The sequence below is a fragment of the Pristis pectinata genome, chromosome 24 (assembly GCF_009764475.1).
Source record: "Pristis pectinata isolate sPriPec2 chromosome 24, sPriPec2.1.pri, whole genome shotgun sequence".
Lineage (NCBI taxonomy): Eukaryota > Metazoa > Chordata > Chondrichthyes > Rhinopristiformes > Pristidae > Pristis > Pristis pectinata.
This window is the reverse complement of record NC_067428.1, coordinates 2,376,360-2,393,636: the sequence shown is the minus strand read 5'-3', so window position 1 is coordinate 2,393,636 and position 17,277 is coordinate 2,376,360. Positions and strand designations below refer to the sequence as shown.

The 17,277-nt window shown below is 38.9% G+C and overlaps 1 protein-coding gene across 3 annotated transcripts in view; it reads left to right on the top strand.

Moving 5' to 3' along the window:
• Nucleotides 1-12: 12 nt before the first annotated feature.
• Nucleotides 13-17,277, top strand: part of LOC127582408 (zinc finger protein 462-like) — a 53,877-nt gene continuing 36,612 nt past the window's right edge. Inside the window, exons 1-2 of one of the 3 annotated variants that reach the window (XM_052037615.1) lie at nucleotides 13-109; nucleotides 13,420-16,410. In XM_052037615.1, the coding sequence (XP_051893575.1) occupies nucleotides 13,684-16,410 (2,727 nt within the window). In that variant the 5' untranslated portion in view covers nucleotides 13-109; nucleotides 13,420-13,683. The remainder of the gene's footprint in view (nucleotides 110-13,419; nucleotides 16,411-17,277) is intronic. The other 2 variants (XM_052037617.1, XM_052037618.1) reach the window with 2 other exon arrangements.

Below are 17,277 nucleotides of genomic sequence, written 5' to 3'. Positions count from 1 at the left end.
GTTGTGCGGTGCGAGGGCGGGTGGAAACGGACGTTGCGGTTAACGCTTGAGCGCGAGTGCGCTGGCGGTGGACGAGCGAGTCTTCGCGCTGTTGGGTGGTGGCTGTGAGGTAAAAGTATTGGTAGTCGGAATGGACGGTAGCTGTGCCGTCTGCCAGTAATTGAGGATGGGGTCGGTTGAGATGAATCTTCCAGAAGGTGGAAGATTTATTTAGCGGGTAGTGCCCTCAGATGTACCGCATTCGTGTAAACGGCGCAGGTTGACTCCCCTTGGCCCCATTCCTAGAAGAGTCGCCTCTCAACACTTGCCCTGCCGGTAATGGACACCACAATCGATTTAGGATATTTTCACCTAATCAAAACCTGAATTACCTTTTTATAATTACCCTTCAACTACAAACTTGATGTAGAGGCTGTGCTGCGGGTAACTTAGAAAGTTAAAGGAGTTGGTTGAATTGGAGGAATTACTGTGGAATCCTCGCAGTTGACGCTACATCATGCTGAACTATGCCAATAATAGCTAATGTTTATTTAGCGGGCGGCGTGCTACACATACAGCCATGCCCAGTCGTTATATAGAAACAACTGGAAGGCAAAACAAAATGGGATTTTGTCCTGGTAGCAGGATTTGTTCTTAAAATATCTATTAGAAATTTAAATAAAAAGTATGGTCAAATGATTGGTGCCTACAATACTTTAATTTGGACAGATCCTGGAATACCTCGTATTGTCACTGAAGATATTATGGACACACATTCCCCATATAAATCATAGTTGTGTAGGTATGTTTTCTAGCACCATTTAGGGTGTGGAAGTGTGAATTATAGTGCAAGTGTTACAAAAATTAGATTGAGCATTTTGTACTTAATTTTCATATTTTCTCTTAAGTACGATTGGAGCATTTCCATCAGTGCCATCCCCCACTTAATCCATTCTATCTAATATGGCGGGAGTGGGGAAGACAAGGATAATGAAAGGGTACCAATCTTGTATCCTTGATAAAAGAAATTGGCAAATAATGCAATTCAAAATGTGCAGGATAGGATGCAAAGTTTTGCATAAAATTTGTTTATAGAGAGGGCCGATAAAAGGCTGATATTTGAATAGCCAGGATGGATGTGATATAGTGAGGATGAAGGTCTTACGGCTAGGTGATTTGAGTAATTAAGTTATTGAACTGGAATTAGGCAATATTACTTTGTTAACTTTAATGGATTCTTTGTTTCTTGTTTTGGAATCTAGCTTTGCTCTTTTGACTTGTTCCATAGTTCCCTGAAGCCCTGCAAATAACATGAGGCTAAAAATACTTTTTTACAAGCGTTGGTTGTGCAGTGCATTAAAAGGTGAGAGGAAATATGTTGGCTTGGCCTGGGAAAGGAGAGACTGAGCTGCTCAGGAATATTTTGCCTTTTGAGAGGAGAGGTTGGGCTGAGAATTGAGCTGACTAAGTTTATGTTGCCTTGGGGAGGTGAGAATTGGGTTGAGTAAGGGAGAGAGCTAAGTGTTGAGCTCACTTTGGAAAGACTTGGGTTCAGATTAGGCAGAGGAAAATGGCTGAGCAGCCTGGAATCTGATACCATGCAAGGACAATAGTGAAAATTGCTTGAAAAATTAACTATGGCTTTATAGTAATTCTTAAGTGGCTATATTGATTATTACAATAGTAATTTGTTAGGATGTATTGGTTGATTATGGTATACATATTTGTGGTTAGCAGAGTTTAGTGATCAGTTCACATGAATTCATCTGCAGTACAGAAGACATACATGAAGGTAAACTCCACTTGTGCTGCTTATGTTAACATGCAAGCTGTTTAAAGAAAATATATGATGGGTCTATTACCTTGAAGTTCATAACAACTGAATGTGAGAAAGGAGCAGGGTGTCATGTTGAAAAGGCTGATGAACAGATTGTTAATTTTCAAACAGAAATTGGTGTTGGAAGGAAAAAGAGGTTGATGGGTCTGCGAAGAGACCAGAGAAAGAAGGTTGAGACTGATAAATGGAAGTATGGGTGCTGAAGATTGGGTAGGCATTGGAAGTAAGGTGGCAATGGTTGTGGCCGTGAGAAAACAAATAGCTAGGAGAAGCAAAGTGTTGAGAGATGCAATTTTCACGGGAAACAGTGGAGCAGGCTGACAAACAAAAGAAACAAAAATTTTGAAAATAGTCTCTACAGCTACAAGGTGTTACAGCAACATTATGGTTTGACAGGGCTAAAAACAGAAAATGCTGGAAAAACTAAGCAGGTTAGATAGCATCTGTAGGAAAAGAAACAGTTTTGGGTTTGCAGCAGGAAGTTGTTGATTGACAAATGATTTTAGTATTGGATCACCATCTAGTGGTGCATTGAGGAATTAATGCACTGTTTTGGGCTCAAATTTCTGAAGAGATTCTAGTAGATTTCTTCAGAGACTTGCATAATTGGAGCCTGTAGCCCCTCATGCCTATACTTTATCATTCTCTTGCTAATCCACTTCCCTTTTTATGTTTATGTTTTTACCAAAGTCTGAGACACTTTTTGTTTTACACCTTTTTTCTTTTATTAAGGAATAATGCATAGCATGTTTTGGAAGGAAAACAAGTAATCAATGACTGCTGGCTGTATTTCCCAGGGATATTTTTGTGAAAATGCTGCCCTCATTGGCTTCTGCCCTACTCCATGCCCAGGATTTCAAATGTACCCATCAGTCTCTAAGGTATCTGTTTACAAAGAAAGAAAAATGTTCACTTTCTTTATAAACATGATGTTTCTTCAACTTTTGAATTTCTTGTTCTTTAATTGGTCTTCTGGCATGGTATAGCCATTACTGGATTTCCATCATCTCAAATGCCTGATGTTCACTTAAGCATTTAGATGGCCTCTGTCATGTCAGATACCCATTTATCTAACAGTATCTATCTGTGATTATAGTATAGTTCATTTTATGCCCTCTTCCAAACAGTTAAACAAATCACAATGGACCCAATAAAGACCCTTTATAGAACACTTTATCAGGCATTCATTAGGTTTACTCACTTTAACAAACAATTCTTTATCGAATGTGATTTCAGTTAGCCATGGATCCATCATAACACACAATTATATGTGGTACTGAAGCAGGCTTTACAGTTTCTGAAACTACAATAATCCATAAAGACTTCATTATTCGTAATGTTTTCCTACTCCCAATATTAAACTTGTGTGCTTTTAATCTTAACAGTGTGTTTGCATTCTTTTCTTAAAGAACATTTGCCAAACTGCAATCCAAGGTTGCCAGGAGTATCTTTTTTTCAACAGCCACTTGGAACTGTCTTGAAATAATTTGTTCATTTCTTTAAAATGAAATTAATACATGTTGGGGAAATTGAATCATTTTTCTTTACCTTTTTCATTTAATGAAATTGTTTAAAATCCCTTCAGTATTCAAATTAAACAAATGTATGCGTAATTTGACTTGTATGTTAATTGTGCAGATGTGCACTGTGAGAGCAGAAGAAATATCTTTATATTACAGAGATGATCTTTTCTGGTTTTAGGTTGTGCGTGATCTCTAGTTTTTTGTGCTAATCAATAACACGTAACAAAAGTGCCTTTTTGTGTATAATGGACCAGTAGAGAGAGGGTCTGCTGGAATGGATAGGCTGTACCTCCAGTGATGTCTGAACTTTTGGATGGTTGACCTAGCACTATATTCTGTTAGTATAATGTTAATTAGGCTTAATATAAAATTATGAGAGGCACAGATAGGGTAGATAGTCGTATTTCCAAGGTGGAAATGTCAAATACTAGAGGGCATAGTTTTAAGGAGGGGGGGGGGAAATTTGAAGCAGATTTGAGGCAAGTTTTATTTTACAAAGAGTGGTAGGTGCCTGGAAGTTGGCAGAGCCTTCCTTGTCTTAAGTATGAAGTTTACAGAAAGAATGTCCTGGTATTCCTCCTCAGAGCAATTTCAATAGCTGCAAACATAACTTTAGTTTAACCTGTGAGCACATGGACTATATTGTTTGTTTCCATCCCCAATGCTTAGTTTATTGGTCACTTGACCAACTGCTAAAATACATGATGGTATGACCCAGTGACAGAATGTAGAATAGTACAGCATGGGTACAGGCCTTTGGCCCATGATGTCTATGCTGACCATGATGCCAGTGCAAACTAATCACATCTGCCTGCACGTGGGCCATGTCCCTCTATTCCCTACCTGTTCATGTGCCTGTCTAAATTCTTCTTAAACATTGCTATTGCATCTGCTTCCACCACTTCCCCTGGCAGCACCTTTTAAAAGTTTGCCTTTTAAATCTTCTTTAAACTTTTCCCCTTCCTCACCTTAAAGCAATGCCCTCCAGTATTTGACATTTCCAACCTCAGAAGAAACTGACCATCTACGACTACTGAAGTTAATTTTGGAATTTTTTCTCCTCCCCATAATGTGAATGAGTTTGGGAATTTGGTGGGGTGATACTGAATTTGCAAATGCCTTTCAAATATTATACTGTTTAATTTTTGTGAAGTACTTATTGAAATGAACTGCACAATGGCAATGTTATTTTTCTTTTTCAGAAACATTCTATAAAGGTGTGATCAATTTCAATTGAGATGTTCCATTGTAAATTTTGTGCCTTTTACACTCCATATATAGATGAGCTGGACATTCACAATGTAGAGACTCATACTGACTTTCAGACTTTTGACAGTCCTCTTGAGGAATTGTCTGATGAGATTTTTCTAGTTTGGTCTTACTCTGACTTGCAGCCCACTCAGATATCTGTGAATACTGGTAAGAATCCATGCTTGAAACTTTGGAATTTTGCTCTTTGGTTAGTTCCTTATTTCTCTGTACAAAGAATGCAAAGCATCTTTAGAGATTTGTAACTCTCTTGAGATACATACAGGAATACACAAGAAAATAGGAGCAGTTGTAGGCCACCTGCCCCTTAAGCATGCCCTGCCATTCAATATGATATTGGCTGATCTGCCCCAGATCTCAACTTCTACACTGTGCCAAATCCACAGAGCCTTCTATCCCCCAATCTTTCAAAAATTCAATCTACCTCCATTTTAAATACTTCTAATGTTCTAGCCTCTACTATCTTGCGTGAAAAGAAATTTCATTGTACCTTGGTTTAAGTCTGGCCCCTTATCTTGAAATGATGTCTTATCAATCAAGACTTTCCCACTAGTGAAAACATCTTGACATCTATCTTGTGTTTCAATAATATCACCCCTCATTCTTCTAAACTCTGAAGAATACAGACCCAACCTGTTTAACCTTTCTTCATAGGATTATCCTCTCATCCCAGGAATTATCCTGGTGAATCTCTTTAGGACTGGTCTTCAATGCTACTTTATCCTTTCTTATGCAAGGAGACCAAAATTGTGCACAGTGCCCCATGTGTGGCCTTGCCATCACCCTGTTCATTTGAAATAAACTTGACTCTTTCTAAACTGCAAACCCTTTGCAATAAAGGCTAATATGCCATTTGTCCTCTAAAATTACTGGCTGCACCTGCGGGCCAACATTTTGATTCATGCACAAGTACCTGAGTCCCTCTGTCCTTCGCTCATTTTCAGTCTCTTTTCATTTGGGTGATCTGCCTCTTGATTCCTTTTACCAGGAGTGCATAACCTCACACTTTTGCACGTTAAACTCCATGTACCAAGTTTTCACCCACTCAATCTATTTACAGTATATCTCATTGCAGAGTCACAATGTCTTCATTACATCTTGCCCTTCCACATATTTTCCTGTCATCAGAAGGTTTGGATACCTTGCATTGTGCTTCATCCTTCAGGTCATTAATAGAAATAGTAAATAACTGAGGGCTAAGAACAGGTCCCTGAGATACTCCAAGAGTTACATCCTTCCAACCTGAAAAAGACCCATTTATTACAACTCTTGTTTTCTATGTGATAACCAAATTTCAATTCATGCTTACACACTTTCTCTAATACTGTGAGCTCCTAACTTGTGCATCAGCCTTTTATGTGGAACTTTGTCAGATGCCTTTTAGAAGTCCAAATGCACCACATCTGCATGTTCCCCTCTGTGTACTCTGCTTGTTACATTCTCAAAGAACAAGCAAATTCGCCGTAGCTGAAACCACATTGACTAGAGCATGAAACAGTACAGTACTGGAACAGGTCCTTCATCCCACCATGTCTGTGCCAACCATGATGCCAATCTAAACTAATGTCATCAGCCTGAATATGGTCTGCAACCCTCTAGTCATTGTCTGTTCATGTGTCTGTCTAAATGCCTCTTAAATGCTGCTATTGCATCTGCTTATATTACCTCCCTTGGCAGCTCGTTCCAGGCACCTACTGCCCTCTGTGAAACAAAGAAATTGCTTCACAAATCTCTTTTAAACTTCTCCCTCTCACATTAAACCTATATTTTGTAGTATTTGACATTTCCACCCTTGGAAAAAGACCACCTACCCTATCTAATAATTTTATATACTTCAATCAGGTTGCCCCTTAGCCTCCGACACTCCAGAGAAAGCATTTCAAGTTTGTCCAACCTGTCCTTTTTCTAATATTCTCCAATCAAGGCAATATTCTGGTGAACCTCTTCTGCACCCTCTCCAAAGCCTCCACATCCTTCCCATGATGTGGTGACCAGAACTGCGCACACTACTTCAAATGTGGCATAACCAGTTTTATACAGCTGCAACGTGACTTGTCAACTTTTTTACATGATGTCCTGACTGATGAAGGCAAGCATGCTGTATACCTTCTTTACAACCCTATCTACTTGCATTGCCACTTTCTGGGAGCTATGGTCTTGTACCCCAAGATCCCTCTGTGCTTCAGTGTTCCCAAGGGTACTGTCTCTTACTGTATACTTTTCTCTTGCATCTGACCTCCCAAATGCATCACCTCACACTTGTTTGGATTAAACACTCTCTGCCATTTCTTTGTTCAAATTTCCAACTGATCCTGCTGTATCCTTTGACAACTTTCTTGGAAAAGCTTAATCTAATCAAACCAAGTGATTGCCTTTTTCTTCTTTGATTATGAACTCTAGCATGTTGCTAACAATAGATGTTAAACCAACTGGCTTCTGGTTCCTTGAACAAGGGAATCACGTTTGCTGTTTTCGAATACATTGTTGCCCTCGCGGAATTCAGTGAGTTTTGAAAAAAATTTCAACCAATGGGTCCATTATCTCTGCAGCCACTTCCTTTAAAATGTTTGGGTGCAGGCCACCAGGTCCTGGCGATTGCACTGCTCAATTGATGTATTTGATTCCCAATAGCTAACTAATGTGGGTCCTAAAAGTTAGAACTGGAGATAGTCAGCAGATTTAAGTGCAATGTACTATTTTGAAAGTTCATGGCTTATCTGAACATTGAAAGAAGGAACTATGTGGTTATTCTAGCACAGAGCTTCTTAGTTTCCTACCGATCTGAAAGAAGGTTTCCAGGAGTGCAACAAAATGTGTAACTCGGTGGTCTGAAACCAACTGTAAAGGTTTAGGCATGTCTTCTTTTCAATTGGTTTGATGCTCTAGCATTTGTTTCTCCTTTTATCTCCTTTATTGACCCACTTTCTCTTAAAAGTTCCCATTAGTGACTATAGGGGTAATATATGTGTGGAGCCAGACAATGTGGGTGATGTCCTAAATGAATACTTCTCATTGGCAGATCAGGGAGGAGTACCTGGATAATCCAGAGCAGATCAGTCTTAAGGTGGAATTGTTAGAAATCATGGGATACATAAGGATAAATACTGAGGGCCACGTTGCTATAGGAAGCAAGGAGGTAGCTGGGGCCATGAATGACTTTTGCACCTTCATTAGCCATGGATGAGGCACCAGAAAACTGGAGGCTAGCTAATGTTTATTTAAGACGGGCAGCATGGATAAGCCAAGCAACTATAGGCCGCCGAGCCTTGCGTTGACGCTTAGGAAATTACTGGAGAAATTCCTAAGCGACAGGATTTGTGTACATTTGGAAAGCAGAAGATGATCAGGGTTAGTCAGTGTGACTTTGTGTAGGGGAAATCATGCCTCCTTAATCTGACTGAGTTTTTTGAGGAGGCAACTGAGAAGATTGACAAAGACTGGGTGGTAGACATTGTCTAGGTGAACTTCAGTAAGGCATTTCTGTGCGAGCTGTTGCATTCTGGGAAGATAAATGAGGGTAGGGCTTTCACAGTGAACACTAGGGCCCTGTGGAGTGTTGTAGAATAGAAGGACCTAAGAGTACATGGTTCCCTGAAAGTGGTCTTGCAGGTAGACAGGGTGATGAAGAAGACTTTTGGCACACTGGCCTTCAGTCAGGGCATTGAGTATAGAAGTTGGGATGTTATGTTGCAGTTGTACAAGGTGTTGGTGAGGCTGCATTTAGAATATTGTATTCAGTTTTGGTCACTCTGCTATAGGAAAGCTGCCATTAATCTGGAAAGAGTGCAGAGGAGATTCATAAGGATGTTGTTGGGACTTGAGGAATTGAGTAATGGAGAGAGGTTGAGCAGGTTGGGACTTATTTCATTGGAGCGTAGGAGAATGAGAGGTGATCTTAGAGGTGTATAAAATTGAGGGTGAATACGCACAGTCTTTTTTTCCCAGGGTTGGGGAATCAAGAACAAGAGGGCATAGGTTTAAGGGGAGAGATTTATTAGGAACCTGAGAGATGTCTTTTTCACCCAGAGGGTGTCAGTATATGGAACGAGCTGCCAGAGGAAGTGGTTGAGGCAGGTACATGAACAACATTTAAAAGGCACTTGGACAGGTACATAGATAGGAAAGCTTTAGAGGGATATGGACAAATTGTGGGCAAATGGGACTAGCTTAGATGGGATTCTTGGTTGGCATGGACCAGTTGGCTCAAGGTCCTGTTTCTGTGCTGCATGACTCTATTTCACAAGGTCACACATGGTAACGTGATTCAGAAAGTTAAGGCACGTGGCATCCAAGGCAAGCTGGTTAATTGGATCCAAATTTGGCTTGCTGATAGGCGCAAGGTAGTGGTGGAAGGATGCTTTTCTGATTGGATATTTTTGACCAGTGATCTACCACGGATCGGTGCTAGGATCCATGTTATTCATGATATATATTCATGACTTGGATGTATGATTAGTAAGTTTGCAGATGACACTAAAGTCAGTGATGATGTGGATAGGGAGGAAGGTTTTCTAAGGGTTCAGGAGGTTGTAGATCAGATGGAAAGTTGAAGGAGCATTGGCAGTTTTGAGTTTAATCTCAAGAAGTGCGAGGTAATGCCTTTTTCAATGTCAAATATATATAATTTATATGTCAAATATAATATATATGTCAATATATAATATATATGTCAAATGTATAAAGTGGTAGAGTGCGAAGGAATGTTGATTTGATGGGAAAATTTCTTTTACAGTGGTTGATATCTGGAACTCATTGCCAGAGGAGGTAGTGAAGTCAGATACAATCACTACATTTAAGAACATTTGGACAGGTATTTAAATAGGCAAGGCATAGAAGCATACGGTCTTAATGCAGACAAATGGGCTTAGTGAATATGCGCAAAAAGTCGGCATGGATGTGGTAGGCCAAAGGGCCCATCTCATTGCTGTTACAGCTCTGACTCTAGGACCTACAAACTTTGGTTTGAAGCTTTTTGCTGTCACAGTGTGTCCTGTGCAGCTGAATGTGTGTTTTAATGTGTGTCTGAAGATCCTTGGAGATTCGTAGCTGATGAAGGCAAGGGCGGTCTGGAAATCAGTGGTTGAGAAAACTTGTTCTAGTATTCAGAAGTAGCCAAAAATGAGGGAAGGATCTTTCGCATTAAAACAGGTGAAGTATCAAACTGCCTTTTTTAAAATTCTGAATTGATTGGAGAACAACTTCTTCCATGATTCCTGGTTGTTCTCCTTATCAAAAATTGGACTTTGAAACTTTTATTTGACTGCAGGGTGCGTTTTAGGGCTGAGCACAAAATTGTCCTCATTCAACAAATGCAGAACTTGGTCATTAGGTGAATAAGATGAGCCATTAAATTATACATTTGAAAAACAGGATCTTTACCAGAAATCCTTTCAACAAAACTGGCATGTTGGTGCAGCAATTAGTGATGTTGCCTTGCAGCTCCATGGCCCCAGATTCAATCTTGAAGAAAGGGAATAAAGGGTTAAGTGGATCTGACACAGGAAAAGTTGAGGTCTGAGGTTAATTAGCTATGATTATATTGAATGGCAGGGCAAGCTTGAGGAGCCAGGTAGCATTCTCCTCCTATTTTCTTGCTTTCTTGAAAAGCAGAACATGTTGGATCTGTACTCATTGTACTTTGATCTTATTGAAACATACAAGGTTCTTGAGGGACTTGGCAGGATATTTCCCCTGAGGGGAGACTTCTGAATAAAGATTTACCCATTTAAGACTGAGATGAAGAATTTCCTCCCTCAAAAGGCTTTGAGACTTTGGAATTGCTTGTTCTGGAGGTGAAATCCTTGAATAGATTTGGAGTTAGATTTATAAATCAGTAAAAGAACTGAGAGTTGTGGGGAGAGGGAAGGAAAGTGAATTTAAGGAAAATTGCACCAACCATGATCTTATTGAATAGCATATCAGGCTCAAGGGGCCAAATGGCTCCTCTCATCTTAACTCTGGAATTCAGCTGTTTGGACTAAGGCTGTGATGAGGTCCTGCTGCTTCTGCATCCATGCCCATTTCTTTGGGCAGGAATTTGCACCCCAGACCAAGGACCCTCTATCTTCAAAGTTTCTGGTCCACCTGGTTCTGTCCTGGCCTCCTTCCCCCCCTCGGATCCAATTCTTTGTTCATTACTGATGCAACATTGACTATCTTGTTTTTTTTCCACTCACCTTACTGAATTTATCACTTTGTCCACTAAGAATCACCCATAATCTCATCATCAAACCTGCTGGCATGGCTGGTGTTGTTGTGGTCTGAAGAATTGACTTGTATCTTGTTGAGGCCTAGACCACAGGGCAGGTATGTTCCAGTTAGAAGGAAGGAGAAGGATGGCAAAGTAAGGGATCCTTGGATTATGTGAAAGGTGGTGAATTTATTGAAGAAAAGGGAAGCATATGTAAGGTTTAGGAAGCTAAAATCAAAGAGGGGCCCTTGAGGGTTATAAAGAAGCTAGAAAAGAACTCAAGAAGGGAATTAGGAGAGCCAGGAGGGACCATGAACAGTCCTTAGCAAATAGGATTAAAGAGAATCCTAGGCCATTCTACACCTACATTAAGGGCAAAAGGATAACTAGGGAGGGGTAGGACCACTCAAAGATAAAGGAGGGAACATGTGCTTGGAAGCAGAGGATGTAGGTCAGGTCCAAAATGAGTTCTTTGTGTCGGTATTTACTAAGGAGCAAGATGTGGAGGATGGTGAGATCAGTGTGGAGTGTGCTAGGGCATGTTGAGATAAAGAAAGAGGTAGTCTTGGGTCTCTTGAAGAACGTTAAGGTAGATGAGTCCCTGGGGCCTGATGGGATATACCCCAGGGTATTGAGGGAGGCAGGAGATGAGATTACTGGGAACTTGGATCAAGATCTTCCTATCCTCTCTAGCTACAGGTGAGGTCCAGGAGGACTGGCACATAGCACATAGCTATGTTGTTCTATTTTAAGAAGAGAAATGGGGATAATCCTGGTAATTGTAGACCGATGAGTCTCGTGTTAGTGGTAGGGAAGATATTAGAGAGGATTCTTAGAGATAGGATTTGGACTGCCATGGCTTAATTAGGGACAGTCAGCATGGCTTTGTGCAGGGTAAGTCATGTCTTACTAACTTGATTGAGCTTTTTGAGGAAGTGACAGATGTGATCGATGAGGGTAGACCTGTGGATGTTGTCCGCTGGGATTTAGTAAGACTTTTTCCATCTGAATTGGAACTGGCTATTTCTATCTGTGATATTGGCTCAGTTTTTCTCTTCAGTAGCACAATTTGATCTGCTACAACTTATCCCTGTGACAATCCTGGCCTCATCCTATCAGAGATATTCCGATTGTTCTATCCATCTTAACCCCACTATCTCTGCAATTTAAAACTAACTTATTTTCTTTTTTGATAGTTTTCTACCTGAAATGTTAACTCTGTTTTTCTTTCATATAGGCTGCCTGACCTTATAACTGTTTCCAGCACTTTGTTTTGCTTTCACATCCTTCCTGTAGGGTGCTGACCCAAAAACGCATGCAATATTCTAGCTGTTTCCTAACAAATGTTTTAAATAGATCCATATATGTGTGTGTGTGTGTATATATATATATATATATATCTACAGCATATCTCCATGGCAAAGCAGCCCTATCTCTACCCTTGCCCAATCAGATATTCCCTTTGTCCTGTCCATCCCTCTTCCACCCTCTCTGCAACTTAAAGCTAACTTGTTTACTGTCTTTCCCTGTTCTGACTAAGGGTCTTTGATCTGCAGTGTTAACTCTATCTCTCTCCATAGATACTGCCAGACCTCAGTGTTTCCAGCATTTTCCATTTTATTTCAGTTGTCTATCATCCTCAGTTTTTTTTATGTTCATTTGATGTTAATAATTGGCCCTATTTTTCTTTGGGTACCCTGCCACTGTTTATGCCTGCTCTGGACCCATCTTTTGTTTCATGTTTGCTCCATAATTTGCTTTGCACCACTATCCATTTTGTGGTTTCATCATTCCAGCCCTCCTCCATAACACATCATTGCCTTTTTTTTGCTCCATAACAACCCCTTCCTACAAATTTCCTCCTCTGGCTCCATTTTTGTTTTTTATAATTACAAGCATCCTCAGTTCTTCTGAAAGGTTACTGATGAACTTTTCTCCAAACATACTGCCTGACATGTAGAGTGTTTCTAATGTATTCCATTTTTGTTAAAATTTTGCTTGTATATTAATTTTTGTCATTTCCTTCCTAGAATTAGATCAACTGTACCCACCTAATTGGTCTGTGACAAATTTTAATTGTTTACTGATCAAATATCTTATTACATTGTTTTGAAATTAGTGTCCTTGGAATTTGTGGGATGGCTACGTTTCTAGCATCATTTCAATTCAGAGGCAAATTTCTGTTAATAATTAAATTTTCATTTGAATAATCATATTGCACTTCATATAAGGCTGTTTTTGAAATGCTTTTTTTGTGTTGTATACTTGAGAGGTATTTTTTTTGAATATATGAATGGATTAGGCAGGGCACATTTCTATTTCTGGGAGAATCCAAAGCAAGATCCAGAAATACAACGTGATTATTAGTGAATCTAGTAGCAAAATAAGAAAAGAACGTGCAACTGGAGGAAATGGTTGCGACAGCTAGTATAGATGTGTTGAAAATGGATCTATAATGGTGGGGGGGGGGGAATGAATTGAAAGATTTGTGAAAGGCTTAGATGAAAATATGGAAGGAGGAAATGAATCATGTTGAGTGCAAACACCAGAACAGTCTGGTTAAAATAGATGTGCTGCATATTCTGCACTGTAATTATATTTTTATTTCTGCCTTTTTATAGGGGAAGACTTTACATTATTGGAACAAAGGTGCCTCAGTGAAGATTTGATTCCCAGCAGTCAAATTAACAGATCAATTGATCATTTGCAAGTTGGTGGTCAGTGACGTCACACTAAAGGTGGATACTTGCCTCTCAAAGAAAATGTGAATGCCTTTTGTGGTACTATTGAAAAGTTAGCCACAACAGAAGATTCAAATGAACAGGCTTCTCTTTTTGATCATAATTTAAGTGCCAATGTGAAATTTGCCAGTGAGCAGGAAATGAATGTGTATAAAACACTGTTTTTCCAACAAGAAGTTAGAATTGGATCAGCTGCTGCAGGATACCATTAATGATGCTATATATTTAGAAGCTATCAGTGCTGATGAACTGAGGATACAAAATTTGGGTCATACAAAACTTTATGAAACCATTTCAAAAATAACTAAAGGAATGGAGTTGTCTGAAGATGTTCTTGTTACTTCTGACAAAACACAGAATAGTTTATCGAAACTGATCAATCTGAATAAACCAACCAAAGATGTGATAAAACCAGAATTAGATGGAAAACCAATAATTGAAAGTGATAAAATGATGTGTATGTGGTGTGGATATTATACATTTAGTAAACAGTGCTTTGAAGATCACATAAGAGAGCAACACAGCTACTTTGAATTTGGGAAAGATATCCCAGCCTCTTCAATGGGGCTGCGTTACTTTGGAATGGGAAAGAATTCAACTAACAATACATCTCTGAAAAGAAAGACAAGTATGAAGAAAAGAAAGCCAGTTAGATCTGAGTGTGAAAATATTTCAAGTATCATTGCAAAAATTGATGGTTGCAAGACTTCAAAGAACATGCCAATGCCATCTACTTTTGGGCAAAGAAACCTAAAAAAATTGTCAAAATTTAAAAACCAATCTTTGCTCTATGTAAAACGATTGTGTTTATTTCATTGTATTCTTTGTCGATTTCACACTTTGTACCGTAATGGCATCTTGCGCCATGTTAGAAATGTACATTTTAAACCCAGTGGATGTCGAAAACTTAAAAGCAGTGTTCATTTTTCCAGTGGTTTAAGAGCACCAAAATGTTGTAAAAAGGGATGCAGGTCAAAAGAGTTATTGAACAACTACATATTATCTTTGGAAGGAAATAATTTCCCTGGAATTATACCAGATACTGGCATAAAAAGTGAAAATAGAAATTTGGCACCCTCCATTGTAAAACCATTTTTCAACAGTAGTAAGTCAGATATGAATGAATCAAGTAATTGTTTAAGTAAGGAGCACTTTGACTCAAATTGTGAGACATCATTGCTGCAACAGATTAATGATCAGTTACAACTTTCAGTACCTTGTTTCACTGATCATTCAGATGCAAATTCTGAAATGTCTCGAGATTCCGTTGGAGCTCCTTTATATTTTTCAACCACAATGACTCCCAACAAGAAGACAAATGAAGATGGTTTGAACAGTGCTGATGTAGCTTCTAGTAAATGTCTGGCTTTGGAAGCCATAGTGAAAAACTTGAAAAATCGTATGTTATCGCCAATCAAATGCATGCCAGCAGTGCCCCTACTGAATGATCGAAGTGTAAGGCGCAAACAAAGTATTCCATATTGTAGAACAACGGAGGAGCAAAAGGCTAAGTGGATGCTGGAGGCATTTAGCTTTTTAAGCCAACAGAAGATTGAAAGAGCAGCAGAGTTTTCCAGATATAATGACACAGTAGCCGAAATTGAAGTTGCGCTATCTGATACAGATGATGATAGTGATAAAAGGACAAATTCAAACGCTTGCAAAAATTATACTTTGCGTGGAAAGTTAAAATCAGCAGAAGATGAGAGAAAGATTTTGTGTTCTACGTCAAGTGATAAAAAGAAACGAGGAAATGTTTATACTCATATGTATAAGTGCGACATTTGCCCTTTTTCAAGTGCTAATGTTACCTATGTCCTTTTGCACTATCAGGAACAACACCCTGAAGAGGAAGTGTCCTGCAAAATGATTCATAATTACAGCCATAAGTTGGACGTGCTGACAAAGAAGGATTTGCCCTTGTCCAAATGCAATTTATTTTTGTTTGATTCAGAACTTTCTGATCCAAGCCTTCCTTGCTTAGATACATCTTCTAAGTTATGTTTCTGTAAGCGCTGTTCATACAGGGGGGACTGGCTTTCTTTATTTGAGCATTACCAAAGTGCTCACTTATCCAAGAAAGAATCAGAGAGTCAAATTGTTAACTACCTGCAGGTCAGAGAACAATTAGCATCCCCTTCAACCTCTAACAGTGAGCCACAATTGATATTCGAGTGCCAGGTCTGTAATTTCACCTGCTCTTCAAGGCGAGTTATTTGTAGACATTACTGCATCAAACGGAGTATTGCTTGTGCTCAAGTTGAAGGTTCTGAAATTGTTTTCAAATGTGCTTTGTGTAGGTTCACTCATTTAATTCGGGAAGGACTCATTAATCATTATCTCATGTTTCATAATATTGAACCTCCATATAGATGTTATGAGAAAGGTCAAAATGATATTGGCTTTCTGGTATCTAGTAATGATGAGCTGACAGCTGGTATGGAAAAACAGATATGTATATTGTGCTCTTTTAAGGCTATTACTCAAAAAGAACTTTTGTTCCATTATAAATCACGACACTTCAAATTTTATTCTCAAAATAAGTGCACCATTGAGTGTAAAAATGCAAACTTAAAGATAAATAACTTGCATCGATTTGATGAAATGAACATTTTAAGAGAGAATGGAAATGGATATGTTAATGCTGTGATGGACTGGGGAATGTGTACAGAGCGTGAGATGGACGCAAAGGCCCCTTTAAACTGTAGTAATGCTGAGGATCTGGAATTGATCAGCTGTAAGGAAAGTGAAAGCTTTGTGAAAGCTTTAACAATCAGAGGTAAATTGGGAAATGAAAACTGTACTCCAAGAAGGAAAACCAACAACTCTTTTACTATGACTGTGAATTCCATGAATATGACAAGATTTCAGGTAGGAAAACATCCACTGAGCAGACATGAAAGTGAGCACTTGGGATATTACATTGTGATGCCAGAAGAGCAAAACGTTGATAGCAGTGATCTTTTCTAAGAAATTGGTGATCCTTTGAATAAAATGAAGTAAAAAAAGGGCAGACCAAAAATTTATACTTGATGTTGAGGATCTGTGCCTTTGAGGAAATCTGGTATGGTTTGCTTGCACTTACATTTACTTTTGGTATGACACTCGCAAAAAGAAATTGGCAAGATGTCTCCATTTGGTAACTTGAAGTGCAACCTATCTTCAGTATTTTTAGTTCATTTTTGACAGTTTACTTTGAATATTGTTATACAAATGTGTGAAAGATTCACTTGTTCAGATAATGTAAGAGAAGCTAGTGTTATCGATCCAGTATATATGGGTTATTTTTGCATTTTATGACATAGTGAACATTTAGGTTATTGCTCCAATGAGCATAATGTTTGCAATGGTTTTATTTCACTTGCAGCAAATTGTTTTTTGGAAGAGATACATTTTTGAGCCCATATCAAATTAGTGGATGTTCTGTTTGAATTCTCTTGAGCCACACGTATTGGCTCTCATTAAATGCTTATCCTAACACATCTATAGTTGCCTGGTATCCCTCACTCACTGCTTTTAAATAATGCAGTGACATACAGTGTTAGAATCTAACAAAATAATTTCCAAATTTAGAACTTTAGAAGATTATAATGGGAAAGTTACACTTGTCCTCAACCTGTCCCTTTAAACACCCTGATACAACAACCACTTGGTCCTGGGAATATGTCAAAAATTTTCCATTAAATTTTCTGTTAATGATGTCATTACATGGTAGTAGGGAATTACTGCCTTGCCTTT